This window comes from Peromyscus leucopus, chromosome 20, assembly GCF_004664715.2.
Source record: "Peromyscus leucopus breed LL Stock chromosome 20, UCI_PerLeu_2.1, whole genome shotgun sequence".
Lineage (NCBI taxonomy): Eukaryota > Metazoa > Chordata > Mammalia > Rodentia > Cricetidae > Peromyscus > Peromyscus leucopus.
This window is the reverse complement of record NC_051080.1, coordinates 33,654,938-33,670,339: the sequence shown is the minus strand read 5'-3', so window position 1 is coordinate 33,670,339 and position 15,402 is coordinate 33,654,938. Positions and strand designations below refer to the sequence as shown.

The window sequence follows — 15,402 nt, the reverse complement described above, 5'->3', positions numbered from 1 at the left end:
GGGGGGGGCGGAGGGGGAGAACAATGTAAAAGGACAAATGCAAAAAAAAATAAAATAAAATAAAATAAAAGGACAAATGCTCTAGGACCCAGCAATCCCACAGCTACATATTTCCCCATGAGAAATGAAAGCAATTATAAACAAAAACATTTCCTAAGCAGCCCAAACAAAATATTATAAATTTGGCGACAACAGAAATGTAATAGTTCCAGAAGCTATAAGTGTTGGCAGAACCATGGTCTCCTGCCTCTTGCAACATCTGCTTGTAGTCAAACATCCCTGGCATCCCTTGGCTTGGATATACCACTCTAATCTCTGCCTCCATCTTTATGTGAAATTTCCACTTTCTTGTAAGCATACCAGTGGCTGACTGAGGACTCACACTACTCTAACAACTTCATCTGCTGAGACCTTATTTCCAAATAGTGCTCCATTTACTCTCAGGTTCTGAGGATCTTAGGACTTCAGCATATCTTTTGAGGAACATAACTTGAGCTCTAACTAATAAATGTTCATAAAAGAAGTCTTATTGTTTGGGGGTCATTAGAGAAGGGAGGGTATGTGTACTTCTGTGTTTGTGTGTGGATTCATGGGTGTGCAGGTGCATGTGCGTGTGTATGCATGTGTGCGTGTGTACACAGAGGTCAACCTTAGGTGTCACCCTCTTTTTGTTTGTTTTTTTTTGTTTGTTTGTTTGTTGTTTTTGAGTTTCTCTGTGTAGCCTTGGCTGTCTTCTGTTGTTCATTCTGTTGATCAGGCTAGCCTTGAACTCAGGAGATCTGCCTGTCTCTGCCTCCCGGGTGCTGGGATTAAAGGTATGTGCCACCATGTCCAACTCCAGTCTCCAGGTTTTCAAAAAGCCTAAGGAGTTGTTTGCTAGGTAGAAAGCAATGGCTTCAGCATATAAAATTTTCTGCTACTGTGGTGTCTACAATAGCATCACTATCACACTGCTAGGCAAACCTTATCTTGTGTCTTGGTGATGGGCTTTAGGTTCAAAGCAGGCCCCAAAATGACAGTGCTGCTGCCAATGTCCTGACAGTCTGAGCTTAGCTCAGGCTGGAGTCTGACCAGGTAAACACAAGGATTGCTAACAGATAAAACTTAAGCCAGGCGGTGGTGGAGCACTCAACCTTAATCCCAGCACTCAGGAGGCAGAGGCTAGCCTGGTCTACAGAGTGAGTTCTAGGACAGTTAGGGCAACAAAGAGAAACCCTGTCTTGAAAAAACAAACAAAACAAAATCCCAAAACTACAACAATAAAGCTGGGCATTGGTAGCGCTGGACTTTCATCCCAGCACTCAGGAGGCAGAGGCAGGCAGATCTCTGTGAGTTCAAGGTCAGCCTGGTCTACAGAGAGAGTTCCAGGACAGCCAGGACTGTTTCACAGAGAAAACAAAACAGAACCCAAACAACAACAAACACCCCCCCCCCCCAACTCAGCATTCTTCAGAAACCTTGTGAAGCAGGTTTTTGTTTTTCAGGAAAGCCCATGCTATTCTTATCCACCCGCAACAGCCAATTATCTCCAGCCGTACTGGTCCGAATGCCCTCCCATCCCTGGCCCTGTTGCTTGTCCCCTTAAAACTGCCAAGACTCTTCTGCCATTCTTGTTCTCTGCCTCCTGAGAGACAGTCCCAGCAGTCTGATTCCCTGAATGAACCTTTCTCTTTTTTTTTTTTGGTTTTTCGAGACAGGGTTTCTCTGTGTAGCTTTGCGCCTTTCCTGGAACTCACTTGGTAGCCCAGGCTGGCCTTGAACTCACAGAGATCCGCCTGCCTCTGCCTCCCAAGTGCTGGGATTAAAGGCGTGTGCCACCACCGCCTGGCCGAATGAACCTTTCTTTACCCATGAAGTAGTCGAGTTCGGTGGTTTCACTGCCCTCTCACTTACCGTGGAGAAACCTAACTAACTTAGCCTTTGGTTTTGTGTTAATTTTCCCCCCCAGAAATTCTAGCAAATTTTGATAAAATTTGATACAATTTCTGCCATGTTTTCTTTTGAGTGACCTAAACAGACCCCCTTTACCGGTTTTACCTTTTTATCAACCCCTATTTTTTTCTAAGATGTATTTTTTTCTGTGCATGAGTGTTTTGACTGTATTTCTGTGCTCACCTTGTGTGCCTGGGGCCCCTGAGGACCAACGGAGCACATTAGATCCCCTGGAACTAAGGTTCCAGACAGTGGTAAGCTGCCTTTGTAGGTGCTGGTAATTGAACCCATGGGTGTTCTGGAAGAGCAGCTAGTGCTCTGAGCCATGTCACCAATCTCTGAATTATTTACTCTTTATTTATTCATTCATTCACTTTTAGTTTTATTGTATGGGAGTTTTGCCTGAATACTTGCATGGGCATGTCATCTCTGTCTGGTCAGAGGCCAGAAAAGGGTACTGGACTGAAACCAGAGACAGTTGTAAGCTGCCGCCCTCCCTCTTGATTGCCTGAACACTTTACAAACCCGTCAAAGTGACTTTGATTTTCCAGAACCTCTACCTCATAAAGATTCTGTCCACCATGGGGCTCAGCAAAGCCACTAAAGTCTGTGTCATCCCAAAGCCCCAAATAATCCTCTTTTTTTTTTTTTTTTTTTTTGAGCTAGGGTTTCACTATGTAGTCCTGGCTGACCTAGGGTATGTAGACCAGACCTGCCTCCAACTCATGGAGAAACACCTGCTTCTGCCTCCCAAGTGCTGGGATAAAGGCATACACAAGCAACCTCTTTTTAAACTCTACTGTGACATGTGATATGAACGAGATACCCCCCATATTCTCAGGCATTTAAATTCTTGGTCTTCAGTTGGTGAGGTTTAGTAAAGCCTAGGAGGTATGGTCTTGCTGGAGAAAGGACATCAGCAGAGGTGAGCCTTGAGAGTTTAAAAACCCTTGCCAGCTGGGTGTGGTGGCCCCCAGCTTTAATCTCTGCTCTCAGGAGACAAAAGCAGAAGTATCGTGGTCAACCTAGTCTACATAGTGAGTTCCTGGACAGCCAAGGCTACATAGAGAGAAAACAACAAAAAAAAAATTAATTGATTAAAATAAAGACAATTGCTATTTAGAGTTTGTTCTCTCCGCTTCCTGTTTGTGGTGTGAGATCTCAGCTTCCAGCTCCAGCTGCTGTGCCTGCCTGCTGGCCCGCTTCCCCGCCTTGACGATGATTGACTCTTATCCCTTTGGGACCATGAACCCTTCAATAAGTGGCCTTGGACATGATGTTTTATCACAGCAACAAGAAAGTAACTAATACAGAAATCGGGACAAGGGAGTCTTCTATTGCTGTGAAGGTCCTGATCATGTGGTATTTTTTTTAGAGGAATGCAGAAGACTTTGGGACTTTGGGATAGAAAAATGGTTAAATTGTTGTGTAGAAAAGTGACTGACTTCATCCAGTAACCGAAGGAAGCAGATGCTGAGATCCATGGCCGGGTGCCATGCCAAGCTCCAGGAGTCCAAACAATGAGAGAGAGAGGAGGGATTCTATGAGCAAGGGACATAGAGATCATGATGGGAAAACGAACAGAGACGGCAAGCCAAACTAGTGGAAACCCATGAACTGTGGACCAATAGCTGTGGAGCTCCCATGGGACTGGACCAGGCCCTCTGGATAGGTGAGACAGTTGTTTAGCTTGAACTGTTTAGGGGGTCCTAGGCAGTGGGATTGGGATCTGTCCCTGGTGCACGAGTGGGCTTTTTGGAGCCCAGTGCCTATGGTGGGACACCTTGTACAGCTTTGGTGCAGGGGGGAGGAGCTTGGACCTGTCTGAACTGAATGTGCCAGGCTCTGCTGACTCCCCATGGGAGACCTTGCCTTGGAGGAGGTAGTAATGGGGGAGGGGTTGAGGAGGAAGGCTGGGGGGCAGGAGAAGGGAGGAGAGGGAGATCTGTGGTTGATATGTAAAATGAATATAGAAAATTTCTCAATAATAAAAATTAAAATTAAAAAAAGTGGCTGAATTGTTGTGGCATCCAAATCTACTGAGAGAAACCAAAGTCTTAGATTCAATTCAAATTTATATTAAATGAATTTATTCTTTTTTTTTTTTTTTTTAAAGATTTATTTATTTATTATGTATACAGTATTCTGCCTGCATGTATCCCTGCAGGCCAGAAGAGGGCACAAGATCTCATTACAGATGGTTGTGAGCCACCATGTGGTTGCTGGGAATTGAATTCAGGACCTCTGGAAGAGCAGTCGGTGCTCTTAACCTCTGAGCCATCTCTCCAGCCCCCTGTATTTTATTTTTTAAATTTTATGTGCATTGGTGTTTTGCCTGCGTGTATATCAATCAGTGTGAGGGTGTCGGATCCCCTGGAACTGGAGTTACAGACAGTTCTGAGTTGCCATGTGGGTGCTGGGAATTGAACCCAGGTCCTCTGGAAGAGCAGCCACTGTTCTTAACCACTGAGCCATCTCTTCAGCCCCTCTACTTTATTTTTATCTTATGTGCATTGGTATTTTGCCTGCATGTATGTCTGTGTGAGGGTGTCAGATCCCCTGGAGGTGGAGTTACAGGCAATTGAGAGCTGCCATGTGAGTGCTGGGAATCGAACCCAGGCTCTCTGGGAAAACAGTCAGTCAGTGCTCTTAATCACTAAGCCATTTCTCCAGCTCCTGGCCATGGCATTTCTAAACCTGGCATTGAAGTATACTCAATGCTGGCCACCCCCACATAAAAGCTGCATTCAGGAACCATATCTACCTCTCAAAAGAAGGGGGATGGAGCCCCTGACTGGCTATGGTGGGGGATACATTTTAAGTGGGGTCAACTGAGGCTCGGGGTGTAACTCAGTGGTAGAGCATGTGAATAGCACACTTAAGCCCTCAGTCATTACCTCACAAAGGAAAACAAAAAGAGATAAGGTAAAGCAGAAACGAATTCTAACATCTTTGCGTTTGACTGCCGTTTAAATGAGCTACAAGATTTCCTTATTGTTGAAGCCATGTTAAGTAACTGACCCAGAGGGAAAATATTTTGGGTGACTTTTTTTTATGTAAACACATGGTCTAGATGACTTTTTGCATCTGCCTGGATGCTGGGATTCCAAGTATGTACCAGTAAACCTGGATTTGGTGGCTTCACTTACTTTCTTTCTTGCTTGCTTTTTTTTTTGTTGTTGTTTTTTGTTTTGTCGAGACAGGGTTTCTCTGTGTAGTTTTGGTGCCTGTCCTGGAACTCTGTAGAACAGGCTAGCTTCAAACTCACAGAGATCTGCCTGGCTCTGCCTCCGAGTGCTGGGATTAAAGGCGTGGGCCACCACACTGGCTTAATTTGTTTCTTAAAAGGGCTGCCAAGACTTTCCTGATATCTATTTCTCATCTGTAGGGCAGAGATCCACTCTGAGTTCAAAATACAGGCTACACCTTGAGTGTGACACATATTTTATTTAATGGGTAAATGCCAAACATTCCAGAAACAAAACAAAACTTATTTTCATAAGTAGGACCTTCTTAAAGAACAAATCTGAATCTTCCCCAGCATTCTCAAGTTTCTGTTAGCATAAATTACCCCAATAAAATAAGGCTTCAGGTTTAGTCACAGTCACATATTTATATAGTGTGGTGGATTGAGTAGAATGGTCCCATAGGCTCATACGTGTGACTATTTGGTCCTCAGTCGGTGGAACTGTTTGGGAATTAGTAGGAGATACGGTCTTGGAGGAGGTGTGTCACTGAGGGTGAGCTCTGAGGTTTCAAAAGATTCTAGCCATTTCCAGTTAGTCCTCTCTGCCTAACAACTGTCTCCAAATGTGAGCCCTCAGCCACAGCTCCAGCACCATGCCTACCTGCTTACCTGCCTGTCATGCCCCTACCATGACGGCCATGAATGTTCTCTGGAGCTGTAAGGCCCAAATAAATGTTTGAAAGTTCCCTCGGGCCCTGGTGTCATCACAGCAACAGAGAAGGAACCAAGACGTTTAGGTGAAGGATTTATCCCATGTGAATCTTCTGGTGCTGAGTGAGCCTGGAGCTCCGATTAAAAGCTTTACCACAAGCACTACATTTGTAAGGCTTCTCTCCGGTGTGAATCCTCTGGTGTATAACCAGGTGTGAACGCCACCTGAATATCTTCTCACAGTCATCACACTGGTGCAATGTTTTTACAGTGTTCACTTTTTTAGGGTTCAAAAAGGCGTTACTTTCAACGGTGTTTCCAAATTCATAGTACCACTGGGCTCTCGTGTGGATTCTCTGGTGTTCAATAAGGTATGAGCTCCGACTGAAGGCCTTCCCGCACTCACTACACTCATAGGGCTTCACTCCAGCATGGATTATCTGGTGTTGGAAAAGGGTGGAATTCTGACTGAAGGCTTTTCCACACTCACTACACTTATAGGGTCTCTCCCCGGTGTGAACCCTCTGGTGGATGGTGAGCTGTGTGCTCATACTGAAGGCTTTTCCACATTGGATGCATCCATATGGCTTCTCTCCCTTGTGAATCCTCTGGTGGTAGATGAGACTGGAGCTCTGGCTGAAGGCTTTCCCGCAGTCATGGCACACATAAGGCTTCTCTCCCGTGTGGATTCGCTGATGCTGAATAAGATGGGAGCCCTGGACAAAGCCCTTCCCACACTCATCACACTTAAACGGTTTTTCTCCCGTGTGAGTTCTCTGGTGGCGAATGAGCCGTGAGCTGCAACCAAAGGCCTTTGTACACTTGTTACACTTATAGGGCTTCTCTCCAGTGTGGATCAGCCGGTGCTGGCTCAGGCGGGAGACCCACCTGAAAGCCTTCCCGCACTCCTCACACTTAAATGGCTTCTCCACACTGTTCTTTTTCTCACGGGCAATAAGGCTTGGGCTCTCTGAAGCGCTTGGCAAGTGAGATCTCTCCCCAGCATGCATCCTCTGATGATGGGCTAGAGTCGAGCTCTGGCTGAAGGCCTTGCCACACTCCGGGCAGGGGTAGGGCCTCTCCCCGGTGTGAGTCCTCTGGTGTCTGACCAGCTGGGACTGCTGGCTGAAGGCTTTCCCACACTCTTGACAACTATAAGGCCTTTCTCCTGTGTGGATTCTCTGATGATGGATAAGGCTTGAGCTCTGCCCGAAGGTTTTCCCACATTCCTCACATCTGTAAGGCTTCTCTCCCGTATGGATTCTTTGATGCTGAATCAGTTTTGAGCTCAGGCGGAAGGCTTTCCCACAATCCACACACTTAAATGGTTTCTCTCCAGTGTGGATTCTCTGATGCTGATTGAGTTGTGAACACAGCCTGAAGGCTTTCCCACATTCCTCACATTTGTAAGGCTTCTTCCCAGGGAAGTTACTTGTGCATTTCTCCTCTAAGTGGTCAGGTAGTTGTTTTTGGCACTCCTGACATCTGAATGGTTTCTCCTGCACACTCACTTCCAGACATGGATCCAAGTTCAAAGTTGGTCTAATGACTCTACCACACACTTCACAGTTTTCCCACGTCCCTTTCACACGGTCTCTCTGTTCATCAGGCTGAGAACCCAGGACAGTGGCCGGTAGCTCCTTACGATCCTGGACCGTGTCCTTGGGAGCCATAGTCTCGTTATTCAAATGCTGCCCAGGGCCACCTGAGCAATTCTCTGACCAGACCTTAGAATCCCATTTGTCTCCACAGCCAGGAATCTGCCTTTTGGGAACGTTCATATACTCACAGTTCTGCTTGGGAGGAGTTTTAATAGTAGAATCTGAAATGAACACAAAGTACAAATGTTCCTTACACCTGAGCTCCGAGAAAAGGCAGGAACAACAGGGGCTTGTGGGAATATCAGCACTACAACCCACCCCAGTGGGAAGAGTGCCAAGGAGATCTAAGGGGAAACCCTCACAAGTGAGTGCATTGGACAGTGATGATCTGCTCATGTCTGCAAGGCAGGGTGCTGAGAGTTTTATGTCCTAAGAGGGCCCACAAGCAGAGTTTCATCCTATAGGGCACTGAGGAGGGACTATCCTAGAGCAGGACTGAACAGAACCAACGTGAGGACAGAATGTCAGTCAAGAATTCATCAGAACAGGTCAGAGGCCCCCAAACATGCTACCTGGCCAGTGAGGACAAAGGGGGGGTGTGTGACCAAAAAAAGACAGGCATGTTGAGACTGTGGCTGAAGAAGAGGTGGTGTCTTAGCAGGAAGGGCCCAGAGCAGAACTGGGTGCTCAGCCTCTCCATGGCTGTCCTCTAAGGAGGGGCTTCTCTGAGAGCTCAAACTGCAAATCCACACCTCTCAAGCCTTGCTATAGGTATGATGGTTAGTTTTTATTGTCAAACTTGCACAATCTAGGATTACCTGGAAAGAGGGACCCTCAACTGGAAACTGCCCAGATCAGATTGGCCTGTGGCCATCCGTGAGATTGTCTTGATTGATGACTTATTATGGAAAGACCTAGCCCACTGTGGGTAGCATCATTACTAGGCCACTTTGTCCGGACTGCATATGAAAGCTGGCTGAACATCAGCCGGAGTGCAAGACGGTAGGTAAGCAGTGTTCCTCCACTGTTTGTGCCTCAGTTTCCGCCCTGACTTCCCACAATGATGGCTTACGACCTGGAAGTGTAAACTGAAATAAACCCTTTCCTTCCTAAGTTGTTTCTTCTCAGAATGTTTTGTCATGTGACACAATAAGATCAGAACACCAGGTCATGGACTGAGTGACCATATCCAGGAGTTCACAATGATTTCTTCCCTGGGGCAAGTGTATGCCAGGGTCTGAGCATCCAGAACCAAGAGGCTTTCCTGATAGCTGCTTTCCTTCTAGACTCTCCAAATCCATACAGGCTGGCTGCCTGTCCTGATCCCACAGGCCAGATTTCTCTACGACCATTAATTACATGACACATGCAGTTGAATGGACGAGTGTGTTGTGCCCTTGCCTCTTTGGGGGACAGCCTTCCCAGAAGTGGCCACACACCTAGGGTTGGTCCTCTGCAGTGTTCTTTAGCAGCCCAGCCTGGTCAGCAGGACTCACCCCAGCTCCTTCTTATTCAAACCTTCTCTGTGGCAGGGCCTGGGCCTCACCTGTCTGGCAAATCCATGGTGCCGCTGTCCCCTCTGCTCCCTGTAGGTCAAGGACCCATGGCTCTTGTCCTTGTTCCAGCCGAGAGATCAGTTCAGGCTTAAAGACCAGGAATCCTGCTGTGTGTGAGGCAGAGAAGGAGAGGATAGAAACATGGCCAGGAGTCAGCCCCGCTCCTAGGTTCCAGCCATGAAGAAGAGGAGCTGCTAGATAGATGGAAAACCTATTCAGGAGGGTGCTGATGGGGGATGAGGAGCTGGATACACAGCAGCCCCTTCTGTCTAGCTCCTGAGACTAGACGGGAAGGGGCACCCAGGCTTCCACAATCTTGAGGGAACATTGTCACCAAAGAATAGGCTGGATCTACTTGGGGTACAAAATGAACAGGAAAGCTTAAGCCCAGGCCAGCACCACATTCTGCAAAGCCACAGCATTTTCTTCCCCCAGGTCAAAAGGCAAGGCTATTCCAAGAGGTAGGGGTAGCCAAGAAATAAAAAACTCTAAATTAGTAAGTAATTAAATGAACGAAGCAGATTTCAAATCACAAGTAGTGGTCCCAGACTCCCTTTATGGTCAATTCATAAAAGTAGGGAAGGTGTTGATCCAATCAGGGATCAACAAAGCAGGACTAGACCCGTGGTTCAACAGTTAAGAGCACTTGCTTCTCTTCCAGTGGACATTTCCTAGCACCTTCATGGCAGCTCTCAACTGTCTGTAATTCCAGTCCCAGTAGGTATACAGACATACATACAGGCGAAATACCCATACACAGTAAAAAAAAAAAAAAAAGGCTAATAGAGCTTGAAGCTTCCCTCAGGCTTCCCACAACATGGTAAAAGAAGCAGAGAAGTCTGCAAGATCCATCAAGCATGTCTAACCTGCAGCCAACAAGTCAGACAAAGACAGTTAGGAATGTGGTCCAACACAAAATCATGAGCTTATTTAAAATGTGAAATGTCTTTTTGTTTTGTTTTGTTAACTCAATTGTAAGATTCTTGAGTGTGAATCTTGTAAAGGACATCATGTCACAATATCAACAAGTTAAACAAATATTGTAGCAACAGGTTCAAGCTTTAAGAATTGGCAGGGTTAAACAGGCCATTCCTAGAAACAATGTTTTTGCTAGGAATAATCCCAATAAAATGACCCTCCCTTAAAAAAAAAAAAAAAAAAAAAAAAAAGGCAGGGTCTCACACTCATCAGAAAACAAACACCCTTTTCTAAAAAGAAAAGAGGAGCCAGGTGGTGGTGGCACATGCCTTTAATACTAGCACTTGGGAGGCAGAGGCAGGAGGATCTCTGTTAGTTCAAGGCCAGCCTGGTCTACAGAGTGAGTTCCAGGACAGGCTCCAAAAGTTATACAGAGAAATCCTGCCTTGAAAACCAAAAAAAAAAAGGGGGGGGGGAGGGGCCTGGAGAGATGGCTCAGAGGTTAAGAGCACTGACTGTTCTTCCAGAGGTCCTGAGTTCAATTCCCAGCACCCACATGGTGGCTCACAGCCATCTGTAATGAGATCTGGTGCCCTCTTCTGGCCAGCAGTCATACATGCTGTATACATAATAAATAAATCTTTAAAAAAAAATAAAAGAAAGAAAAGAAATATGGCTCAGTGGCTAAGAACACTAGCTGCTTTTCCAAAGAACATGGGTTTAATTCCAAGCACCCATATGGCAGCTCACAACCGTCTGTAACTCCAAGATCTGACACTCTCACACAGACACACATTCGGGCAAAACACCAATGCACATAAAATAAAAATAAATTATTAAAATAAATACACAAGAAATCTGACCAAAGTTAACATGAGAAGAGGAGAATATATAATACATAAAACATGCAACTACTGTTAGTTATATTCTTTTCTTTTCTTTTTTTCCACAGAGTTTCTCTGTGTCACCCTGGTTGTCCTGGAACTCGTTCTGTAGACCCAGCTGGCCTTGAACTCAGAGACCCATCTGCCTCGGCCTCCTGAGTACTGGGATTAAAGGTGTCACCACCATTAGCCTCCTAGCAACCTGGTAGCAGAAAGGACCAGCCTCCACTGTGCACGTGTGGTCTTGGCTACACTCTCCACTCATCACTGCCGCAGCTGAATCACTAACACCATCACATAAACACATACTGTTTATTTACCCTGTACTTTTCAAAGCTATCCTATGCTGGGTGCTACATTATACACTTATCATCTCAGCAACAGCTCAGGAGGCAGAGGCAGGAGGATCACTTACTTTAAGCTCAGGAGTTCTAGGCCAGCAGAATGGGCCAGACTGGGCAGCAGAGTGAGGTGCCCATCTCAAAAACAACAACAACAACAACAACAACAATAATAATAATAATAAACGAGCAACTTGGTGCTGAAACATGAAGTTATTGCAGAAGTAGAAACTGTGGGAAAGAGCATCAGGTTTACTTTTGAAACTGGGTAGTTTGCCTAAGGAAGCCCTGCAGGTCCACTCACGGGCACACTGTAACTGTCTGTGCCAAGGACCTGAGGAAAGACAGAAAATGCAGAGGAAGCTCTCTGTTTTGTCACTGAGCAACATGTAAATGGCTGCTATGTGCTGGGCACAGCTTAGGCACTGACCCCACAGAAGGTAAAATCCTAAAGAAGAAAGAAAAACATCATCACTCCTGGCAGGCCAGTGCCCCATGGGAAGTAAATATGGATGATTGAGCAGGAGGCAATCCTGGCCAACATACTCCGTGTGTTCTCCTTCTTATTAGTGATGTGATAGGCTATACATGAGTCTACGATAGAACCTGCAAAGTACCAAGGAAGTTTAAATTGTTGGTGGTACACTCAGTAGTATCCTTTGTTAGAATTCTGATAAGTACATTTAAAAATGCATTTATAACATGTCATCTTGGTTTTGGTGAACTCTAACACAAAGAACACTAAACATCTAAATATCCCCAAGTCAATAAGGCACAGCAATCCGTTTTTTGTTTTGTTTTGCTTTGTAAAGACAAAAGAGCTACATAAATACATGATTTCAGAACCTAACAAAGTAATAAGCAAGGATATGACAGGATCCCCAACCTCTCAAAAACTAGACAAACAGAACAACAAAATCTTAAGTTGTTTTAGTTTCTTTTTTGTTTGTTTGTTTGTTTTGTTTGCTATTGTTTTCAAAATAGGGTTTCAGTGTATCCTGAACTTGCTCTGTAGACCAGGCTGACCTCAAATTCAGACATCCACCTGCCTCTGCCTCTTGAGTGCTGGGATTAATGGGATGCACCAACATGCCTAGCCTGTTTTTTGTTTTTGTTTCATCTTGTTTTGTTTTTCCTTTTGCTCTCTTTGGTGCTTGGGACTGACCCCAGAGCTTTGTGTGGGACCGAAGAATGCTCAATCACTGACCTGTATATACTCCAGCCCTTGCTCTACACTACTTAACTAAGACATCACAAAACTGGATTTTGCCAGGCTGTATGGGATGAACAGTTACTGGCCTGGACTAACACTGCACGAAGCACCTGGTAAACCAACTACATCCCATCCCCACCTACCCCACTCCTGGTCTATCAGCCCAGGCATCCTCTCAAGAACCCAGGATACTCCCATGTTGTAGGGGCCAGCATGATTTGGGGCCAGCCCTGAGGAGGACTCAGTAACAGGGGAGAGACACAGCAGGCCACAGGTAAGACATACATTCTACCATAAGCGGAAGCAAACTACAATGTTGTATGTGCTGGAGCAGCCTGCAGGGAAGCTGGCAAGAATGGGAGAAGTCTGACGGCAGGACAGAAGGAAAGAAGGACAGAAGGACTCAAGGTATCACTGACACTCTGGTTCCAGAACAGTTTTCCCTGGCGACTCCTCAAGCTAACAAAGATCTTTTTCCTTTTTCTTTTTTTTTTTTGTGTATGTGTGTGTGTGTTAAAGCTATTTCAAGTATGGGTTCTATTTCTCCTATAATAATTTAATAGCTTAGGAAAAATAGAGGTTTTCCTAGTTCCCAGATGTCCACTTACCTAGTAAGGGTTAAGTTGGGTGACATGTATAAAGCCTGCAGCTAGCCTGGCACACTCAGCTTCAAGGTTTAACCCCTAAGGCCCAAGCAGTTAGTATCCACAAGCCCTCTCTCTGACAAGTGTGGGGTGGATGCTGCTGACTTGTGTGTGGAACGGATCCCCAGGCGTAGCCTCACCTAGTCCAGCCACACTGCTGTGGTTCTCCAGCATCACCTCCCTGTAGAGGGCCCTCTGACCAGAATCCAGACATTGCCACTCCTCCCGGGAGAAGTGCACAGCCACGTCGCCAAACGTCACTGCCGCCTCCTGAAATCAGGACATACACTAGCACCCGGAACGTCCTTCGGAGCCAGCTCCAATCTGACACTACAGCATGGCAGGTGACCCGTGGGACTGGACGAGAGCCACAGGGATCCTTTGAGCTCTTAAATCTTAGGTGAAAAGAAGGGACTTAGTCCAAGGTAGTTGACCTCTCCACTGAACAAGCACAACTAGGCTCTGGTCTGGGCAGACATTTACTAAGTGCCTCAGGTACTGAGCCTGGCAAGAGCCACAGTGAGGGCCAAAGCCAGATCTGTGCTCAGGCCCAGTGGAAAGGGTAGATCCCCAAAGCAGGAAGTGGAGGCTGGATAGGATAAGTGGGGGGGGGGGGGTACAGGCAGCCAGGCTTCCTACCATGAGATTTGGAGGGTGGGATCCACTTGTCTTGACTCAGACACCTGTGAGAAATTATGAAAAGATCAGAGGTCAGGGTTGGGGAAGCTCCCCAATTTCCAGGGTAATCCAAGGGTCTTTGCATCTCCTGCTTCTTTACCACCAACCCCAGGCATACGGGGACACCAGACTGGGCAAGCTCTGCGCTGACATTTGAGTATCAGCCCCTGAGCCCCTTGCCTGTGCGGGGTTGGGGGGTGTGTGTTAATCACTTCACAAACACATTAAGAATGGCTGCCAGGGGCTACACATCCAACCAAACAATGAATTTACAAGAAGTCTGCCTTCACGAGGCACCGAGAAGAGACAACCAACCACACATAAAATCACAACCATGACGGCGCCCAAGTAAAGGGAACTAGGAAAGTGTTTAAATGAGAAATTCTGGAAAAGTCCAAAAAAGTCTTACCCCAGGGGCCCGAGCCAAAGGGATGGGGCGGGGGGGGGGGGGGGGGGGCTCAACTGGGAGCAGACTGAGTCAGTGTGTCAAAGCAAGCAAGGAGCAGAGTTAACTGAAGACCAGAAGAAAGGACTTCGGGGGGAAACAGAATCTCTGTTCTCAAGTATCTAAATTCCAGAACAGGTACAGCTGTCCTAAGTCATCAGGATGGCAACACTAGGGATTTGGGGAAAGTCCTCTCAGCTAAACCAAAGCCCTTAGGCCCCTCCCCAGTCCCACCCCCACCCCAGCCCCAGGGCGAGGTCAGAATGGGAGGAAAGCTGACACCTTTGGCCCAGGTGTCAAGCCATTGGCTAACCCAAGCAGCAGTGAATACTGGAGAACTCCAGGATTTGGACAGCCAATGGGAAATCGCGGTCCCAAAGAGAGGACAAACCCTGAGTCCACAACCGTGACAACACTTTCAGCCTCTGTCACTGACTCTAGGCTTTCAAGGTGCAGAAACTGAGGGGGGAAAAGATGGTCCCAGGAAGTGATCACTCAGGAAGAACTAGGGAGGCGGCAGGCAGGTCCAGGCCTGGAGGGAAGCAGCCTAACTCAGGCCCAACACTGGCGCTCGGGAGCAGGCTGGAGGAGCTGCGGTGCTCGGCTATTCGACTCGCACCCGCTGGGACCAGGTCCCTCGCCAGGCACTCACAACAGCCCCGAGCCGCCCACGCCTTTCATCTCTTCTCGGGGAGAGCCGGGTGCCCCTTGCCCTCACGACAAGGATGGCCAATGCGCCGACTCACCCAGCCCGGGCGCGTCTGGGACCCGCCAACAGAGCGAGCCACCGGAAACGGCTTCGCACGCCCATCCCTCCGCGTCCCTCCCTGCAGACTTCCGCCCGTTCAGATCCGCCGGCAGGCCAGAGCATCGCCATGGTTCTCCAGCCCCGCCCCCGAGGTTACAGGGGTGGGGGGCGGGGCCAAAAGATGTCAGCCGGTGAAGATCCGGGCTAGAGTCTAAGGGGCAGGTCCAGGAGTGGGGAGCCCGGAGCCCCGAGGGGCCGCGGAAGATCACGGAAGGCGAGGGTGCGAGCGGGAGGCGGGGCCAGAAGCGGAGGCGGGGTTAGGTCCGGACCCCAGTCTGGTGCGGAGGCGGGGCCAGAAGCGGAGGCGGGGTTAGGTCCGGAACCCAGTCTGGTGCGGAGGCGGGGCCAGAAGCGGAGGCGGGGTTAGGTCCGGAACCCAGCCTGGTGCGGAGGCGGGGCCAGCCGTGGAATGTTTCGGCCCTTGCAATAGGCTGCTATCTATGGATGTTGAACCGAGCTGCGTGGGTGAAAATCCTGCCAGCTA

The 15,402-nt window shown here is 47.6% G+C and overlaps 1 protein-coding gene across 6 annotated transcripts; it reads right to left on the bottom strand.

Moving 5' to 3' along the window:
* Positions 1–5,359: 5,359 nt before the first annotated feature.
* On the bottom strand, positions 5,360–15,146 carry Znf7 (zinc finger protein 7). Of its 6 annotated transcripts, none has more exons than XM_028871011.2 (5): positions 14,857–14,902; positions 13,627–13,670; positions 13,128–13,257; positions 8,978–9,178; positions 5,360–7,652 (listed from the first exon to the last, which is right to left on the bottom strand). In XM_028871011.2, the coding sequence occupies exons 2-5, from the start codon at positions 13,627–13,629 to the stop codon at positions 5,926–5,928; spliced, it is 2,061 nt and encodes a 686-aa protein (XP_028726844.1). In that variant the 5' UTR covers positions 13,630–13,670; positions 14,857–14,902; the 3' UTR covers positions 5,360–5,925. The 6 variants fall into 6 exon arrangements, with proteins under 6 accessions (XP_028726844.1, XP_028726847.1, XP_028726848.1 ...); XM_028871014.2 differs by having other exon boundaries at positions 8,978–9,094; XM_028871015.2 differs by having other exon boundaries at positions 8,978–9,091.
* Between the last annotated feature and the right edge of the window lie 256 nt (positions 15,147–15,402).

Excerpts from the sequence above, each read along its gene's own strand:
- Znf7 (XM_028871011.2), bottom strand. Across the intron at positions 9,179-13,127 it reads CAGCAGTGTGGCTGGACTAG|CTCCTCTTCTTCATGGCTGG; the intron begins GTGAGGCTACGC and ends TCTATCTAGCAG. Across the intron at positions 7,653-8,977 it reads ACCATGGATTTGCCAGACAG|ATTCTACTATTAAAACTCCT; the intron begins GTGAGGCCCAGG and ends TGTTCATTTCAG.